At 46.0% G+C, this 19,929-nt stretch overlaps 2 protein-coding genes across 2 annotated transcripts in view; both read left to right on the plus strand.

Moving 5' to 3' along the window:
* PRKAR1B (protein kinase cAMP-dependent type I regulatory subunit beta) overlaps positions 1-19,929 on the plus strand; it is a 150,655-nt gene that overhangs the window by 3,792 nt on the left and 126,934 nt on the right. The window contains exon 2 of the mRNA XM_053277084.1: positions 679-882. Within this exon, the coding sequence (XP_053133059.1) occupies positions 706-882 (177 nt within the window). The 5' untranslated portion in view covers positions 679-705. The remainder of the gene's footprint in view (positions 1-678; positions 883-19,929) is intronic.
* LOC128336830 (microtubule-associated protein 6-like) lies at positions 7,720-15,175 on the plus strand. Its single transcript, XM_053277083.1, has 3 exons — positions 7,720-7,834; positions 11,261-13,158; positions 14,948-15,175. Exons 2-3 carry the CDS (start codon positions 11,296-11,298, stop codon positions 14,963-14,965), a joined length of 1,881 nt encoding a protein of 626 aa, XP_053133058.1. The 5' UTR covers positions 7,720-7,834; positions 11,261-11,295; the 3' UTR covers positions 14,966-15,175.

The raw sequence follows: 19,929 nt of genomic DNA on the forward strand, positions 1-19,929 counted from the left end.
TTGTTTTGTTTTAAAAAGTAGTTGTTTTGAATTGGTTGGTGTTCCCACTATAAACCTCTTGGACCATAATTACATAGAGAGATCTCCTTGGCAGTGTCACTCTCTATATATTACATGTTGGAAGATTTTCTGAAAAATTTAGGTGAGGGTGTGCAAAGCATTATTTGAATGCTTTCGTTGGAATTTGTGTGTTTGCAGAGATGATAGCCTAAAAGGTCAAGCCACAGGCTCAGTAAGAAAATAGCTTCCTGTGAACGAATATAAAAGATATGCCTATCCAAAAATCTTTAACAGCAAACCAACCGAGTGCTGTAAGCAATGCTTAAAGCTCCTGTGCGTTTTTGGACCCGTGCTGCGAATGTGGGAGAGGATGACGCAGAGAGATAGAATGATTATCACCATTTCTGTAAACTCATAAAGATTTTAAAGACTGTTTCACAGTAGGCTGCATTGCTGTTCAAGACTTTTAGATGATAATATATAATATTTGTTGCAGCTAGCAGATGATTTAATGTGGCTGAGATACTGAAGCATGGCTTTGGACATTAGGAGAGATGTCCAGTTTTCAAATACTTCTGTATTCAAATACTTCTGTATTTCAAATACTTCTCATTTTGCACCCACAAGCCTTGGAGAACTGTTCCTGCTACATTAAAATCACATCATTTTCTCACCTAGGTTTATTGTCTGTTTACAAGCACAAAAATGGCTGCTTCCTCCTCTTGCAACGTGGAAGACGACGAGAGCCTGAAAGGCTGTGAACTCTATGTTCAGAAGCATAACATCCAGCAGATTCTGAAAGAGTGCATTGTGAACCTCTGCATAGCAAAACCTGACCGGCCCATGAAGTTCTTACGGGAACATTTTGAGAAACTGGAAAAGGTTAGTGCTTGTCAAGCATTTGCAGTGCTTATTAGTTGCAGAGGGTTATCTGTGGCTGATTTTTAAACCAAAGTTTTAAAAATATTTGAATGGCTTCTTTTTGTGGAATTCTCCTGTTGTGGGTTTTCTTCCAGAAATCCATCGGTTTTCCCATTCCACATATCCAATGAATTTGCTAGACTTCTTATGGTTTTTAAAGCATCTAATTTTGGATGTTTATTATTGTTACTGTTGTTGTTGTTACACATCTATCCCGCTCTTCCTCTGAGGAGCCCAAAGTGGTGCAGATGGCATATGTTTATCCTCACAACAACTCTGTGAGGTAGGATAGACTGAGAGAGAAGTGACTGGCTGAGAGTTACCCAGTGAGTGCCATGGCTGAATGGGATTTGAACTCTGGACCTAGTTCAACACTCTATCCGAGGGGTGTCAAACTCAATTAGGAGGTGGGCCAGATTTTATTCCAATGCACCTCCAGGGAGACACACCCAACACTTTCATCTTCTCACTCTGCTTTCTCCTTCTCTCACTCACTCACCCCCTTCACTCACTCGTGCAGGGAAAGGCACCTTTTGCCACCTTCTGTCTTCATCTTCCTCCTCCCCCCTCTTTCTCGCAGGTGCTTTCCACATGAGACCCTAAAACAGGGTCAGGACGCATCTCTGAAGTTTGCTTCCACACTTCCTGTGTTGTGACACTGCAGTCCCGACGCTAACTGCAGGGTGCCGTTCAAATTTCGGATGCATTGTTTCAAATTTAATTGCTGCGATTTAGGGCTATGACATTGTTTATCTGGCGTAAAAAGGGTGTCATTTTTCCGGGTTGTTAGTTTTCGTGAGAGTGCTCCCCCTGCAGGTTTTACGTTTTGATTGTGATTTGCCTGAAGGAGGCATTTAGCCGCTTTTAAGTGGCTAATTTGGAAAGCGCCTCACTCTTCCTCTTCTCCTCTTCCTCCTTCCCTTGCCTTCCTCCTGCACCCTCTTTCTTCTGTGTTTGTCTAACTGAAGTTTCCAAACTATGCACAGAGGCAGGCCTACACAGAGTGCATTGCAGTAGTCCAGCCTAGAGGTTACCAGCAGGTGCACCACTGTTTTCAGGTCATTCTCCTCAGGGAATTAGCAGAGCTGTCAAATCAATTGCAAATTGCAAATTGCAATTGTTAAAAAGCGCTCCTGGCCACAGTCTCTACCTGAGGTATCAGGGTGAGACCTGGGTCAGAGAGCACTCCCAGGCAATGGACCTGTTCTTTTTGGGGGAGTGTAATCCTGCCCAGAAATTCTAACTTGTCTTGTAGATTACAACTCTTAACAACGAGCACCTCTGTCTTGCTTGGATTCAGCTCCAGTTCATTATCCCTCATCCAGCCCATTACTGCCTGTATACAGGCATTTAAGAGGGCTAATGCCATTTCCTGATATCGATGACAAGGAGAAAGAGATTTGGGGGTCATAAGCATATTGATAACACCCATCATCAACTCCCCTGATGACCTCACCCAATGGTTTCATGTAGATGTTAAAAAGCATTGGTGACAGGATGAAGCCCTGAGGGATTCCATATAGTAGCTCCCGTTTTGAAGAGCAACTGTCACCAATTGCCACCAAGTGAAATCAACCCAAGATGTCAGAGCAGAACCACTGCAAAGCAGTGCCTCCTGTCTCCAAATCCTTCAGGTGGTTCAGAAGGATACCATGATCAATGGTATCGAAAGCCACTGAGAGATCCAAAAGAACCAGGAGGGTCACACTCCCTCTGTCAATTCTCTGGCGAAGGTCACCTATCAGGCCGACCAAGGATGTCTCAACCCTGTAGGCTGCCCTAAAGTCAGTTTGGAATGGGTTTAGTTAATCAGTTTCCTCCATGACCTCTTGGAGATGGTCAGCTACCAACCTCTCAATCATCTTACCATGGGAGGTTGGAGACTGGCCTATAATTATCCATCACCAGGGAGTTATTCGCACATAGCTTCATGCTGCAGGGTAAATGTTGAGTAAAGCTCAGCAGTGGCTAGCCCGCCTAAATACCCCTCCCCTAAAATGTGCGAGTGCTCTGCTGACCCCATTTCTGTGATCATGAGTCGCCACGGTATGGCAACTCATGAGGAGACCCCCAACCGGCAGGCTTGTTGTAGCCTCCTGGTGTTGGGGGTCTCCCCAGATTACTCCACCCACTTGCGTGGGGCATTCTGGAACTTCTGGGGGGCAGGTGGCCCCTGACCCCAACTGGCTCCGGCCACGCAGCGAGGAGGCAGCAATTGTCTGTGGGGAGGTAAGTGTTTTCGGGCTTCCTCCCCGCAGAAGGGGGTAGCCTCCTGGAGCGACTGGGAGGATCGCTTCCAAGTGTGATAAAGAGCTTAAAAGATAATCTGGAGAACACACCCTGTAAGCTGTGCCATAAGTTACATTTTAGAATCTACTACATGCTTTGTGCACTAACATAGACTTGCTATGCAATGCAAATATAAACTACTAGAATATTTGAAACAAGCGACCTGTTTGACCTTGTGGCTGTTTATGTTCCAGGGACGGGTCTTGGGTCTTCTGGTGAAAACCATAACTTTAGTTTTTTGGTAGTTGATTTATTGTTGATCATTCTTGCAGTACTGGGCTAGAGCTGCCAGAGCTTTTCTGAGGACCGTTGGGGTCCTAGAGCGGATGGCAACATCATTGGCATAGAGCAGGGAGGAAATGCTTCTATCTACCAGGTTGGGAGAGCCACCTAATGGTGCAGTGGGGGAATAACTTGCCTAGTGAGCAAGAGGCTGATGGTTTGAATCCCTGCTGGTGTGTTCCCCAGACTATGGGAAACACCTATATATCAGGCAGCAGCGACCTAGGAAGATGCTGAAAGGCATCATCTCACACTGCGCGGGAGATGGCCATGGTCAACCCCTCCTGGAAAAACCACAGGGCTCTGTGGTCACCAGGGGTCGACACTGACTCGATGGCACACTTTATGTTTACCAGCTTGGGAAGGTGAAAGTCTGGGCTACTAAGGTGTCTCACCATGCCATTGATGTAAAAGTTGAAAAGGAGCAGGGCCAGGATTGGAAGTGTGACCCTTCCCAGTGCTTTCCTCCTAGAGCTCTTGAGAAGGGGTCCCGTCTCTCTTAAAGGGCCCTCCAAGCACTGAGGAAAGCACAGTTCTGTGCAGAGGTCAGCCAGTGGGAAATGGTTCTAACCTGGAAGGGTTTGGGGTTTGTTTGTTTGTTTGTTTTGGCCAAAGTGGCCCTTGCTTGAAAAATAGTGAAGATTACTGTTCTCATCTCTCAATGGCTGAGTGAAGACCCCCAAATAGTGCAGGATTTTGAAAGTGGATTCTAAAACCTCACCTTTCGGTCAGTCTCTTCCTCATCTAGGATGCCACCTCTTCCCATGTACTCAGAGCGGATGGGTGTTTTATGAATAATGCATTATAATCCTCTGTCGTGCCGTCGTGTTTCCAAAACACACTTGGACAAATGCTAAAGGCAGAGTTATCTGTGATTCATAAGAAAGATGCTTTGTTTCTTTGGGGTGTTGTATCTGGCCAGTCAGTAATGATAAGGCAGGCTTAGCAACATTATGGATGCAAAAGAGGGGGGGAAAGACATCTCTCTCTCCCCTTCCTTCCTTCCTTCCTTCCTTCCTTCCTTCCTTCCTTCCTTCCTTCCTTCCTTCTTCCCGGTGTCTCTTCTAAAGAGCAGAGATGCCTAGGAGGTCAGAAGCAAGCGTCCTGTCCTTCTTGTGGGGCATTCTACTATAGGGTTAGTAAAGTGTGCTGTCAAGTCAGTGTCAACTCCTGGCGACCACAGAGCCCTGTGGTTGTCTTTGGTAGAATACAGCGGGGGTTGACCATGGCCTCTTCCCACACAGTCGGAGATGATGCCTTTCAGCATCTTCCTATATCGCAGCTGCCCGATATAGTACCAGAGGGGATTCGAATCTTGTGCCCGAAACCCGGGTTAAGTGGGAGGCTACCCAAGAGGGTTTGCCGCCATGCTGCCGCCAGAAGCCACACGGCTCCTGGTGGTTCTCATGCACAGTGGGAACCAGGCTGCATTCTCAATGCACACCAGAATAGCCTCGTTTTGTTGTGGGCTGGTTCTCAGAGTCCTCCCCGCAAGCAGACTCTACAACCTGTGGGATGTGGGAGCTGAGTCTTGGGTTTGCGTCTCTGTTGCCAGATTTGGCTTTTTTTAAAAGCCAAATTTTGGGTTACAGCCCATTTGACTCACGAGTATACCCCTGAGGTTCTGGCCACCCTGGTTTGTGTTGCCAGGTTGGTACCTTGGAGGCAGGTTTGACAAAGGGTTTGCTGACTGGAAGCTGGAAGGCCCAAAGAGCAAAGTGGCCTTCCCTAGTGACACCTTGTCCAGGCTGAGGGCAACCAGCAGACCTGCAAGTCTTTCTGCCTCCCAATCATACCAGATTGCCCGTCCAGCATCATCTGATTCCCCAGGCTACGATTGTTATTTGCTATGTATAAGAGGACAGGTCCCTGCCCCAAGGAGCATGCAGTCCAAAAAATGATACGGGGGAGACAACAGAGAAGGAAAGGTAAAGGGAGGAAGCAGAGATAAACAGGAAGGAGTTATTTGAGTTTTCTACACTTGCTCTTAGTTACACACGCTGCTGTGTGGCACCTGTGATTCCATTTACACATGTGCCTGATATCCTATCTCCAACTCCAGCCAGAGCAAGTCAGAAGGTTGCTTTTGCCACCCTTCTTCTGGGACATCAGGCACAGCTTGAGAAGAATTGACCTGGAGCAGGAGTTGACAAGTAACAGGGAGCAAGTATCAAAGAGCACATTCCAGGTTGCAGAGAGCCAGTTCGGCTGCCACATCCAGATCAAAGGGAGTCATTGCCATTGGCTGAAATTGAACCCATTAAATACTGTTGTTTCCCCAGATCCAGGACTCTCCTCCTAATTGCAGGGTGAGGCACACAGTTCAGAGGGGATGAGGCTGGGTGGGAAGACTCTTTGACCTGGACCCTGGGTGACCTCAGGAACCTCTATATCCGAAGAACCAGGGCAACCTGAGCCAGCACCTGAAAAGCACAACCCTGCCTTGAACTCCAGAAGAGTCCCTTGAGGACCTGCCAATTCTGGTAAAGGTCCCCCTGTGCTGCTGGAGACAGAACTGAAGATGTCGGGCAAGGCTCCACTAAGAAACAGGGCCTTTGCTAGGGAAGGGGTGGGGTCAACTGCCCAGGAGCAACCATAGAACACGGGAGTCTGTGACAAGACACTGCTGGAGCAACATCCCTTGTATGTTGCCCTATCCAGCTCTACATGGTGCTGTCCATGGTCCTGACTCCTTTGACCACAGACTGAGTTCTGTGCCACTCCTGGATTCCTGCCTCGGTGGAGACCTCAGCTCAGCCTATATAGAACAGGATAAATGCTAAGCCCAAAAGCAGATGGCTGCTGTGCAGCATAACCCTCTTTCCATTCAGGAAGCCAGTGTAGATTTGATCTCCCTTCTCCTAATAGTTGCTGCCTTCCCCCATTAGTAGTGCTGTTTTGCAGAACAAGTGTGGCACGCTATGTTTGTGGTTTAGCTTGACATTAACACTTTAATGTTTCATCAAAGCAAAGTCTTCAGACATGGGAGTATGAATTTTGCATGACTGCAGCTCTGTTAGGCTAAATGAGTTTTGAAGTGGGGAAAACAAGCTCTTTTTTTTTCTTTTTTCTTTTTTGGTACTTGATAATGAAACAGTCAAGAGAAAGCTGGGACTGAAATCTTTGAAAAAAGTCAGTGTTATGAAGGAAAGTGTGGAGTATTTAGTCAAATATTTAGTTGAATATTTATTTATTTATAATATTTATACCCTGACCTTCCAGTACAGTATTGCTTGGGGCAGCTCACAACATTAATAAGAGAGATACAACATAAAACACTTAAAAATAATAATAAAATTAAAGAAGTTAAAAGAGCAAACTAAAACCACATTTTAAAAATTCATATTTTAAAAGTTATAAGTAAAAGGTAAAAACTAGGAACTAAAAAACCTATTTCATAGGAGTCCTATTTTATGTTATTTATAGTCTACTCCAAGGATCCCAGAGCGGTTGTTGTGGCAGGGTAGGCATTTGCCTACGGCAGCAAAATTTGAGGAGTGGCACATTTTGCCGCTCCTCAAATTATGCCACCCCTCCCTGGGGGTGGCAACTACAGCAGTGGCCCAGACAGAAGTTCCCCAGTGCTGCTAAAGCCAATGCTAGGATCGCTGTGCAAGACACCCTTAAGGAACATAGACCTCCTCAGGGAAAGGGTGGGGCCAGTCTTCGCTATCTGGACAGCAATTATAAAAAGCTTCTAGCATCAGCTGGAGCAACATTCATCTCATGTCTGATGTACCCAGCTCTCTTGATTGCCCCCTTGGAACTATCCAAGGTCCTGATTCCCTTTTCCCTTGGAGCTCCCCGAGATCTTTATCAGTGTTTCCTGTAACAGGGATTCCCAAATGTTGTTGACTACAACTCCCAGGGCCTCCAGCTGCAATGGCCTTTGGCTGGGGATGATGGGAGTTGTAGTCAACAACATCTAGGAATCCCTGTTACAGGGAACACTGGTTTGTATCCCTTCCTTCAGTGGAGGCCTCAGCTGCATCTAGAACAGGATGTTTGCTTGGCCACTGTAGACATCAGGATGCTGGAATAGAGAGGAGTTGAGTACAAAAGGTAAGAAGTATCTGGTGGCCACAATCCCATCTCAGATACAGACATCACAGCTGAGGAATCCCCTGTCATGAGAGGTCACACAAGCAGTGTGTTGATTATGACCTGAGACTTAATTTATGAAAACCTCAGCCAATCAGGCCCCAGGTTATTATGGCTAGTCATGAGCCTAGATGGGTGTCTCAGTTTCTTGAGGACTTCTGGGGTCTCATAAGGCAAAAACACCAACTTGAAATGGACCACAATTTACGTCTCGCTGTTTCTGAAAGTCCAATTCTTTATGGTAATCTAGGCTTTGAAGGTCAAGGAGAATGGCCATGCTCTCTTAAAGAGGTCAAATTATTTTCTTAAGATCTTGTGTTTTGTTGGAGCAGGAGTGTTGTGGAGGGATGAGTTGAGTTGGAGGAACATAGCACTGAAGGGCTACAGGGTAAAGGTTATTCACTTAGGTTGTGCTTGCCTAGAGGCTGCCAGCCCTTCAGGACAGACTTGGAATCGTCTGTCCTGAAGGGCTGGCAGCCTCTAGGCAAGCACAACCTAAGTGAATAACCTTTACCCTGTAGCCCTTCAGTGCTATGTTCCTCCAACTCAACTCATTATTATTATTATTATTTACATTTTATATCCTGCTCTTCCTCCAAGGAGCCCAGAGCGGTGTACTACATGCTTAAGTTTCTCCTCACAACAACCCTGTGACCCCTCCATGATACTGATCCAGGAATCAGCATTAGTTTCCAGGTGGCTCTTGAGAGCAATTCTGGAAATTTTAATGGCATGATATTGCAAAAAGTACTAGCAAAAATATTGGGGTGGTGGTGGTGGTGGAATAGCCAGGAATAGCTTCACCCAGAGTTGGCAAACTCAGGATAACAATTTTAGTTTTCCATCACCAACCTGTGTGAATGGTTGGACGTGTGATCGAGCCTTCAGGAATGGCCTGGAGTCTCTAGGCATTGGCATAAATCTCCAGGTGACTCTTGAAAGCAGGTCTAGAGATTTCCATGACTTGATATTGTGAAAAGAATCAGAAAAAATATTGTGTGTTGCGGGGGGGGGGGGGGAGGTTATCCCAGAATAGCTCCAACCTAGAGTTGGCTAACTCAGGATAACAGTTTTAGTTTTTCAGCAGCAGCCTGTGTGAGTGGTTGGACCTGTATGATCGACCCTTCAGGACATCAGATGACCTTTGAAAACCAGCCTGGAGATTTTTTAATTGTTTGATATTCTGGGGAGCGGGGAGGGGAATTGGAAAGAAATATATTGGGTGGGGGGGATATCCAGGAATAGCTTCAGTCAGAGCTGGCGACCCCTATGCATAGCTGAGCTGGCAGTGTGGCGGCAAGGAGATATCCACCATGCTGAACAGGAAGGGAGGGAGGGATAGTCGGAGAATTCCTCTGTGCGTACCTGAGCTGCAACTCAGGTTGAGGAGCAAGGCCAGAATCAGCAGTTTTCCATGGGAACTAGAATGCCTGGCAACGGAAACAAATTTGGTAATGGAAAAATTTCCACTCCACATCACTGCTAGCTGCTGTGCCACTTGCTGGTCATATGCAGTAGTGGCATTGAAGCTTATTTACCTTATTAATGGAGCTTGCTTGATATTTTCAGATCTGATCAGAAAATGGATCAGATTCCTCTTAGAAATACTGGGGCTCTTCACACAACTGGGCGGACGGTTGGGCGGGAAGGCAGGGTTCAGTCTACTTTCCCCCTGGCAATCAGTGGTTGCTTCTTCAGCACATGAACCGCTTCGCATGCCCACATAATCCGCACTTCTCCTGGCAGCGCGGACCAACAGAGGCCGGGACTTGTTTTCTTAGCCTCCAGATATCCCACAAGGCACCATGTGAGATCCTGGAGGCTGGGTTAAGGGAGCAGGGTTAGGCTGGGCTGAGAGCCAGGCTTGGGATCAGGGTTAGGCTGGGTTAGGCGAGTGCAGATTCCTGCTCTCCACAGGAGCAGCCTAGCCCAGGCTCATGAGAACAGCTTCACTGCCTTTGGGGATTAAGTTAAGCCTTCCGCTCTACTTTGCAGGCTAGTTTTCTCTTTCTTTCCAAGACCATGTGGCAGGAAAAGTTGGGAGGGGAGAGAGGTCAGTACCAGGCCAGCTGAAATTTGCAGAGGAGATGACCCCACATCCCCACCTTACACACATGGCCTCACTCAGCTCAGTTCCAGGCCAGGAAGGACGCTCAGGGGTTGGCCCAGCTCCTAGAAGGTTGGAGGAGTCTCCTCCCTCTCTGGTGGCACTGGCTTCTGCTGTTTGTTCCGGGGTAGAAGAGAGAGTGAAAGAGGCTTCTTTAAAGTGAAAAGTGAGAGTGAAAGAGGCTTCTTTAAGAGGCATCTAGGAGAGACCGTATTACTCCCGTATTGAAGGAGTTACACTGGCTGCCGATATGTTTCCGGGCAAAATACAAGGCATTAGTTATAACCTATAAAGCCCTAAACAGCTTGGGCCCTGGGTATTTAAGAGAACGTCTTCTTCGTTATGAACCCCACCGCCCATTGAGATCATCAGGAGAGGTCCGTCTACATTTGTCACCGGCTCGTCTGGTGGCTACTCAGGGATGGGCCTTCTCCGTTGCTGTCCCGAGGCTTTGGAATGCGCTCCCTAATAAAATAAGAGCTTCTTAATCTCTGATAATTTTTAAAAAGTCTTTAAAGATGCATCTGTTCACCCAGGCTTTTAATGGATACTGGGGCGATTCTCACGACCAACAAAAATCGGGCTAGGAGAGCCTAGCCCGATTTTTGTTGGTCGTCAGAGCCACCGGGCTCGCAGCCGAGCCCGGTGGTTCTGGAGCGGCTAACCCGCTCGAGAACCCCTGCTAAAAAGCAGGTTTGCAGAGCAAGCGCTCCAGCAAACCTGCTTTTTAGGCTCGTGAGTAGCCACGGCGTGGCTTCGCGCCGTGCCTACTCATGAGTAGACCCTGAAAAGCCGCCTCCTGGCTCGGGGGTCTCCCCAGTATGCCCTGCGCACTCGCGCAGGGCATACTGGGGCTTGCGGGGGCCGCGCGGCCCCCACCCCCCACCGGCTCCGTCAGGGAGCCAGCCATAGTGTGGGTGGCCGATCCGGCTGCCCAGGGCTCCCTGCCCGCTCATCTGTGGGGAGAGCAGGCTTAGCCCACTCTCCCCGCAGTTTTAGCAAAAGCGATCCGTGAGACCTCACTGTTTTGATTGTTTTTAATGTTATTTTATAATATCGTTTTAAAAAATTTAAATTGTCGTGTTGTAAATTTCTTGTTTTTGTTTTTAACTAATGTTTTAATGTTGTTTTTATCTTGCTGTAAACCACCCAGAGACGTACGTTTTGGGCGGAATAAAAATATGTGAAATAATTAAAAAATATGTAAACAAATAAACAACAGAGGCCTTAAAAACAATTAATTAAAGTTATAGGACCATAATATAATAGGACTATTGTCTGACACTTTGCTGTAAAGTTCAGATCTGGTGGATGGTAGAGTGAAAGCGGGAACTGGAAATATATGGGTGGAGGGAGCAACCACTATGCCTTGCTACTTCTTGGAGTCATCTCTGTGTGCAACTGTTAAGTGTGCAGTAAATGTCTTGTCTAGTTTCACCCTTAATTACCAGTCAGGTCTCTAAGATGGGAGAGGGATGCAGTTCTGACCCATATATATATTTATATAGGGCTTACTATTTCTGCTCTTCTTATTTTGTTTCTTTACTGGAAAATGTCAAGTCTTGAAAAGCCAGTAGGAAGTATGTAAAAGGAGGATGCTAAATGAGGATTACATACAAGTGAACGAAACATCACAAGACTCCAGAGGGCGGGCAGTGGAAGGGTCCATGCAGGTCAAAGAAGCACCATGTGGAAGGACAGTGATGGCAGGTTCCATGCAGGCCAAAGGAACATCCAGCAACTGTGCAGGGAATATAGTGAAAGGTTTTATGCAGCTCAAAGGAGTAGGGAATACAGTGTCGGGTTCCATGCAGCTTGAAGGGACTTCGAGTGATTGTGGAGGGCCGACACTGATGGGTTCCATGGAGGTCAAAGGGGCATCATGTCACCATCAAGGGCCAAGTGTGACAGGTTCGATGGAGATCAAAGAAACACCGGGTGACCGTGCAAGGAAGCTACTGATGCTTCCTATACAGAACAAAGAAGCACCAAGTGACCACACAGTGAAGACAGTGGTGGGTCCAGGGCAGGACAAAGGAGTGTCGATTGACCATGGGAGGAGGTCAGAGTTGCTCTCTCTGAAGTTAAAAGAAGCACCAAGTGACCGGGTAAAGAAGATACTGGTTTTTCCTGCGCAGGACAAAGGGCCATCAAGTGATCGCAGAAGGAGGACATCAATGGTTAAGATCAAAGAAGAAGCAGGGAAGGCATATGGCATTCCAACACAGGACAAAGGCACATCAACTGACCCCTTGAGGGAGGGAGACATAGTCTTGATGCAAGACAAAGGGACATTAACTGAGCCGTTAGGGAAGTCAGAGGCGGCTGCTATAATGGCCGCAAGAGAAACAAGGGCTTCTCCAGGGAAGGTAGTAGTCGTTCTGGCACAGGACAAAGCAATATCAGCAGACCTTGCAGGGAAGCTAGAGATAGTTCTGTTGCAGGACAAAGGACCATCAAGTGGTACTGCAGAGAAGACAGAGATGCTTCCAATTCAAGACAAAGGAACACCAAGTCCGGCTCTGGGGAAGATAGAGGTGGTTCCGATGCAGGACAAAGGAACACCAGGTCCGGCTCCGGGGAAGATAGAGGTGGTTCCGATGCAGGACAAAGGAACACCAGGTCCGGCTCCGGGGAAGATAGAGGTGGTTCCGATGCAGGACAAAGGAACACCAGGTCCGGCTCCGGGGAAGATAGAGGTGGTTCCGATGCAGGACAAAGGAACACCAGGTCCGGCTCCGGGGAAGATAGAGGTGGTTCCGATGCAGGACAAAGGAACACCAGGTCCGGCTCCGGGGAAGATAGAGGTGGTTCCGATGCAGGACAAAGGAACACCAGGTCCGGCTCCGGGGAAGATAGAGGTGGTTCCGACGCAGGTCAAAGGAACACCAGGTCCGGCTCCGGGGGAGATAGAGGTGATTCGGATGCAGGACAAAGGAGCACCAGGTCCTGTTCCAGGGAAGATAGAGGTGATTCCGACGCAGGTCAAAGGAACACCAGGTCCGGCTCCGGGGGAGATAGAGGTGATTCCGATGCAGGACAAAGGAGCACCAGGTCCTGCTCCAGGGAAGATAGAGGTGATTCCAGTGCAGGACAAAGAAACACCAGGTCCAGCTCCGGGGAAGACAGAGGAGGTTCCGACACAGGACAAAGGAATACCAAGTCCTATTCTGGGGAAGACAGAAGGGATTCCGATGCAGGACAAAGGAACACCATGTCCCGCTCCGGGGAAGACAGAGGGGGTTCCAGAGATGCAAGTCAAGAGATCACTAAGTGACCGTATAAAGAAAATACTGATGTTTCCAGTGCAAAGGAAAAAGCCAACAAAGGCTCATGCAGGGAAGCCAGCACTTTCTCCTAAGCAGGTCAAAGCAACATCAAGTGACCCTGCAAGGATATCGGAAGCGGTTCCCATGCAGGACAAAGGAGCGTCAAAGGATCCTACTGGGAAGAAAGTGGTAAATGCTTCATATTTGTCAAGGGTGGTGGTGGGTGCAAGGGTGAAGCCAGGATTGTAAAAATGGAAAGATTTGTTCTTGGTCCATGTCACTCCAAAGAGAAACCACTGGGCTATGGAGAGAAGCACATCTGTTATGGTATTTCATATTTTTGCTTTGCTTGTGGCAATCTGTTTTTGAATATAGCAGGGCTCAATGCAAATGCGCATTTGATTTCCAGTGTTTTCAAAAAACCCTCACTTTGTCAAAGCACCAAAAAAGCAGAGAGACAGACCAAATTAAAATCTTCAGAATTAAACTGTAGTTGAGAGGCACTTTGGCAATTTGAGGCATGAAATGTACATTTTTATTTATTTTATTATTTATTATGCTATTTACACACAGTCTACCAGATGTTATTGACTGGATTTAGTACTTTAATTATCGAGCCCATTATTATTGTTATTGCTATTATTTTAATTTTATTTTATTTTATTTATGCTTTTCAACAAAAAGTTCTCAAAGCCATTTACAGAGCAAAATTATTTTTATTTATTTAATTTATATACTGCCTGACTCCAAAGGCTCTAGGTGGTTTTTAAAGGTCCTCTGACCAAAAGGGACTCACAATCTAGAAAGAAAAACATGGGAGTCACCAGCAACAGCCACTGGAGGGATGCTGTGCTGGGGCTGGATAGGGCCAGTTGCTCTCCCCCTGCTAAACCGAAGAGAGCCACCACTTAAAAGGCTCCTCTTTGCCCAGCCAGCCAGGGGATCATCTACACCAGGGGCCAGCAACTTTTCAGAAGTAGTGTGCCAAGACTTCTTTTATTCACTCTGATTTAATGTTTTGTGTGCCAGTAATATATTTTTATGTAGAAGGTCTCTTTTTATATAGATATAATTAAACTATGGTTGTATGTAAAGTAAACAACATTTTTTAAAAAGTGTAATAAGTTTAATTTACAATAAATTAAAATGCAGATTTTACCAGTTTAGTTTACCAATTTAGTGGTTGCAGGACAAAATAATTTCTGAGACACTCTTACTAATCATGTCCATCCCTGGATATAGACATGGAGAAAATCTAGTATCCCTTTCTGGACATGGGAGAAAAGATTAGTATTTTAAAGAAACAATTGAGGACAGATCTTTTTAGAGAGGTTTCGTAATATTTTATCCACTGCTTATATTTGGTAGTGTTTAGCTTTTTATTCATAACTTTTAATTTCAAATTTTAAAAATTTGTCATTTAAATTGTGGGTTTAGCCTGGACTTTAATTTTTTTAAATTTTTATTAATGTTTTTATTGTTCCATATTGTATCTAGTTTATTAACGTTGTAAGCCGCCCTGAGCTGTAGAGCACTGGAGGGGTGGGGTACAAACATTTTTAACAACAATCATCCTCATCACCCAGAGCAGAAGAACGGGCTCCTGCTCCTCCTAGTCACTGCGCCACTATAGAGATTTAGCGAAGAGTTTCTTCAGAAACAACTCCATAAACCAGGAGTATAAACCAGACCCACTCAGATCCTGGCACCTCCAACCTGGGAACACTTTATGAAGTTACTGACCATCGCTCTATCAGCATCAGTGCTTTTTTTAACAGACAGAAATGAAATAGTGTTCAGGCAAACGTAGACAACCTTTTGAGGGCTAAACATGATCAAAAGAAAGAGAAGTCAATTTATTTGGTGCGATTGATCATGCTGTGATTTCGGAAAATTGTGAGGGGTAGGAAAAACAAACGTAGAGTGCTTAAGTGGTATTTAATGGCTTGTGTTTTGTTTTTGTTTTTTGCTTTTGAAGCTCTTCCCGGAACATTAAAAAAAAATCCATATGCATACTCTGAATCTAGCATTCATGTGGAGAAGCTTCTTAGATGATGACAGGGAAGGTCGACAGATGTAACAATGAAGAAGGAAGTTTTTGTTTTCTTCGGACTTTACAACCACGGAAAGAAACAAGTTGTGTGGATCAGTCAGAAATCACGCTCTTGCTTTGTAGTATCAAATAAAACAGCAACCATGGAAATAGGCAGAAGACTGTCACTTATGTCAAACCTGTAATCCTAGCTTGTCTCTGAGCCAAACTAGCTTTATTTTGCTTTATTTTGCTTTTAAAAATGGAAACCCCACCTTTCTCATCACCAGTTCAAAGAGCTGATCAGTGACAAACGTGTGATCAAACCAATTTGATCATAGAAAAAACATAGGGACATAGGAAGCTGCCATATACTGAGTCAGACCATTGTCTAGCTCAGTATTGTCTACACAGACTGGCAGCGGCTTATCCAAGGTTGCAGGCAGGAGTGTCTCTCAGCCTTATCTTGGAGATGCTGCCAGGGAGGGAACTTGGAACCTTCTGCTCTTCCCAGAGTGGCTCCATCCCCTAAGGGGAATATCCTACAGTGCTCACACTTCTAGTCTCCCATTCATGTGCAACCAGGGCAGACCCTGCTTAGCTTAGGGTACAAGTCATGCTTGCTACCATAAGACCAGCTCTCCTCTCTTGAAAAACCATCAAAATAATAAAGCACCAAAACCAAATACAAAACTAAGAATTCGGCAGTAGAAAACCAGGTGAGATTGTTGGAGAGCGACAGTAAGCAGTGGATCTGTCAGGTCTCCCAGGGATCTGTACTGGGACCAGTGTTCTTGAGCTTGTTCATAAATGATCTAGAAGCTGGGATAAGCAGCAAAGTGACCAGATTCGCAGATGACACAAAATGATTTAGGGTCGTGAAATCCAAAACAGATTGTGAAATGCTCCAAAAGGATCTCTCCAAACTGGGTGAGTGGGCAACAAAATGTGGTTCAGTGTGAACAAGTGTAAAGTCATGCATATTGTGGCAAAAACCCCACAACTTCACATGTACACAGATGGGACCTGAGTTGTCAGTGATTGACCAGGAGAATATCTTGGGGTCATGGTGGATAGCTCATTGAAAGTGTTGACTCAGTGCAGCTGTTGAAAAGGCCAATTCCAAGCTAGGTATCATTAGGAAGGGGACTGGAAATAAAAATGCTAATATTATGCCATTGTATGAATCTATTGTGCGACCACATTTGGATTACTATATGCAGTTCCGGTCACCGTGTCTTAAGAAGGACATTGTAGAACTGGAAAAGGTACAGAAGAGGGCAAACAAGATGGTCAGGGGCCTGGAGTACCTTCCTTATGAGGCAAAGCTACAGCATTTGGGGCTCTTTGGTTTGGAAAAGAGGTGACTACGGAGAGACATGATAGAGGTGTATAAAATTATGCATGGAGTAGAGAGAGTGGGCAGAGAGAGAAATTTTTCTCCCTCTCTCACAACACTAGAACCAGGTGTCATCTGTCATGGCTCAGACTTCTGAGTCAGAGCAGGAGGATTCGCCTGCTAGTGAGGGCTCAGAGGCACAGCAACAGGATTTGGCAGGGAGACCAGACTCTGGAGTTGAGGATTTGCAACAGCTGCCAGACATGATTTCTGATGAGGAGGAGCCTGGGATTTCACCTGTCTTGAGAAGATGTCTCAAGAGGCAATTTCAGTTGGAGTCACGCAGGCTCAGGAGATCACAAGAGAGGAAGCCAAAGTGCTGACTCAGGGAAGCCTGATTGGCTGCTGGTTCTCTTGAGCCATATATATTTAGTAGTCTCTCAATTGCTCAGATGCTGTTTGCAACTTTCGCTGGCTGCAGACAGTGTGCTATTTGAATTCCAAACTTTTTCTGAGTTCCAGTTTGCCTTGTTTATGCTTTCCTGCTTTGTTCCGTTAATTCCTTGTTCTGGTGTCCTTCGCTCGTTTCATTCCTTGCTTTGTGATTTCTTTTCACTTATTACTCAGTTATTGTTAGAGGGGGGGTACCTAGATCCGTTCAGGGGACTTAATTCATTTACTATTTTCTTTGTGACCCTTTTCCCCGCTTCTTGCAGTTTCGCTGCTGCTTTCTGTTATCTCACAGGGGGAGTGCTGAAGGGGGTTGTAAATCCTGTTGGGTTAGCTGAGCTAACAGATTTACGACATCATCCCATGAAACTGAAGGTCGGGAAATTTAGGACCAATAAAAGGAAGTACTTTTTCACACAGAGCACAATTAATCTATGGAATTCTCTGCCACGAGATGTGGTGATGGCCACTAGCTTGGATGGCTTTAAAAGGGGCTTGGACAAATTCATGGACGGCAGGTCTATCAATGGCTACTAGTCTGAGGGCTATAGGCCACAGAGACAAGATATCTCTCAATACCAGTTCCAGAGGAGCAACAGCAGGAGAGAGGGGATGCCCTCACCTCTTGCCTGTGGGCTTCTCGGAGGCATCTGGTGGGCCACTGTGTGAAACAGGATGCTGGACTGGATGGGTCCAGGCCTGATCCAGCAGGGCTGTTCTTATGTTTTGGGGGGGGATCTTATTTATGGGCAAAGTGGGCAGTGCTAACCTTAATTTTTCTAGCCAGCCATGTTCTCTCTGCCTCCACTTTGTGTGTCTACTGCCTCCCTTTATCATTCCTTGTTGCTCTTGCCTGCAGCCTGTTTGTGCTTTTAGAGATATGAGATGGGTGACGGTAGCACCAACCTCAAAGAACAAATGAAAAGCCCCTAAGCTTTAAAAATATTATTATTATTATTATTATTATTACATTTATATCCCGCTTTTCCTCCAAGGAGCCCAGAGCAGTGTACTACATACTTGAGTTTCTCCTCACAACAACCCTGTGAAGTAGGTTAGGCTGAGAGAGGAGTGACTGGCCCAGAGTCACCCAGCTAGTATCATGGCTGAATGGGGATTTGAACTCGGGTCTCCCCGGTCCTAGTCCAGCATTCTAACCACTACACCACGCTGGCTCTCTTAATAAGGCAGGAGCCAATAAGCATGCTCACTTTTGTTTTGCAAAGTGGGCACCAGCCAGTCAGAGTGCCCAGAGGGTGGGGAAGTCTTTTTCTTTTAGCTACTCACAAGGCTCCAATCACTGTTTTGGTTAGAGAGCCACTAGGCTGGATGGCTGTTGGCAAGTCTGACCTTTTGCTGGCTTCTTTTTTGTGTGTTTGTTTGGAGAGGAGGAATGCAACATCTTCTTTCTCTCGCTTGCTCCCAAAATGACATGCCATAAAACATTGGAAGGAACAGCAAACTGTAAGACTGGACTAATTAGATCAGAAACGGGCATAAGAAGCCAGAAAGCTTTTAGTGCATATGCATAGATTTCTGAGTCCACACGGCTTCTCAGATAATTGCAGAAGTGGCTTTCCATGTAGGTGTGATGTTTAGAAGGAATGGAGTCTGCTGGAAGGAAAACAATTTTAAAAATTCATTTGCTACACAGAGAGCTGACCAGGATTTTTTCTGGATTGTGGCCAGTATATGTAACATTAATATGTCCACTGGAGGTTATGGTTCATGGGGCAAGGATTAAGAAAGTGATCTCTGTTTTGTTTTTAAACACATTTGTTGCTTGCTAGGATGGACACCCAGGCTAAATGGTGGGCACCCAAGGCGGGCAGAGAGTGGCACCCAGCTGTTCAGCAGGCATGGAGTAGGGAGAGGGTGTCCCCATGCATCATTGCTTCCTGTGGCGTCCTCTAAGTTAAAGGACATGGTTCATAGCTGCAGCAAACATGAAAAACCTGTGGTTTCTCTATTATTATATAAGCATTTTTAAAATAGGCAGGCAGAGCTGCCCTTGTAACTTTAAAATGCATTGTTGAATTCTTCACTTTTGTAGCTGGTCTCTGTTTTACCTGTGTCTTATATTGATTTATTTACTTTGAAATGTCTAGCCTGTGCTTTCTCCAAGAATCCCAGAGTGGTATACATGGTTACATTTCTCCTCCCAACAGCCCTATGAGGAAGGTTATCCTGAGAGATAAGTGACTGTCCCAGAGTCAACCAGTGAGTTTCATGGCTGAATGGGGATTTGAACCTGGATTTCCCCAGTCTAGTCCAGCACACGAACCACTGTACCAATCTGGCTAAGAGTACTTTCTTGTTGTTTATTAGCAGTAATTTCCCTTTTTGAAATAACCAGGCAGACAGAATTGCCCTGGTGACTTCAGGATGCACTTACTCTCCACAGAAGCAGACTTTTGTAGTTGGCCTGTGCTTTGCTTGTGGCGTGTATAGTTCTTTTCCTGTGTGTGTGTGTGTGCTTGTGTTTGATCCTGCTGTGTTAGATACAAATCTACACACTACTGTAGTCCTGTTAAGCATTAAAAAGTAACAGATGTTTTCCATATTTCTCTGTATCTCTGCTGATGAGCAATTGAGATTTGTGTGCTTGTATATGTGTTTGTATTTTGATCCCACTCGTTAGCCATGAATCTACACTTTGCCCGTTTTTGCTAAGGCACCCGCCTAGTTCTGGCTCCACCTCCACGAGAGGAGAGCTGGTCTTGTGGTAGCAAGTATTATTTGTCCCCTTAGCTAAGCAGAGTTCACCCTGGTTGCACATGCATGGGTGACTTGATGTGTGAGCACTGTAAGAGATTCCCCTCAGGGGATGGAGCCACTCTGGGAAGAGCAGAAGGTTCCAGGTTCCCTCCCTGGCGGCAGCATCTCCAAGATAGGGCTGAGAGCGATTCCTGCCTGCAACCCTGGAGAAGCTGCTGCCAGTCTGTCTAGACAATACTGAGCCAGATGGACTGAGGGTCTGACTCCGTTTATGGCAGCTTCCTATGTTCCACAGCTGCCCTCAGTTGCCTCCAGCTCTCACTACCTGTGGCTCCACCTATCACCTGCCCTGCCTAGCACCCTGCCACAGTCCCATGAACCACCACCTGCTTATGTTCTTATTTTCAATTGCATCTCTTGT

Source organism: Hemicordylus capensis, chromosome 13 (assembly GCF_027244095.1).
Source record: "Hemicordylus capensis ecotype Gifberg chromosome 13, rHemCap1.1.pri, whole genome shotgun sequence".
Lineage (NCBI taxonomy): Eukaryota > Metazoa > Chordata > Lepidosauria > Squamata > Cordylidae > Hemicordylus > Hemicordylus capensis.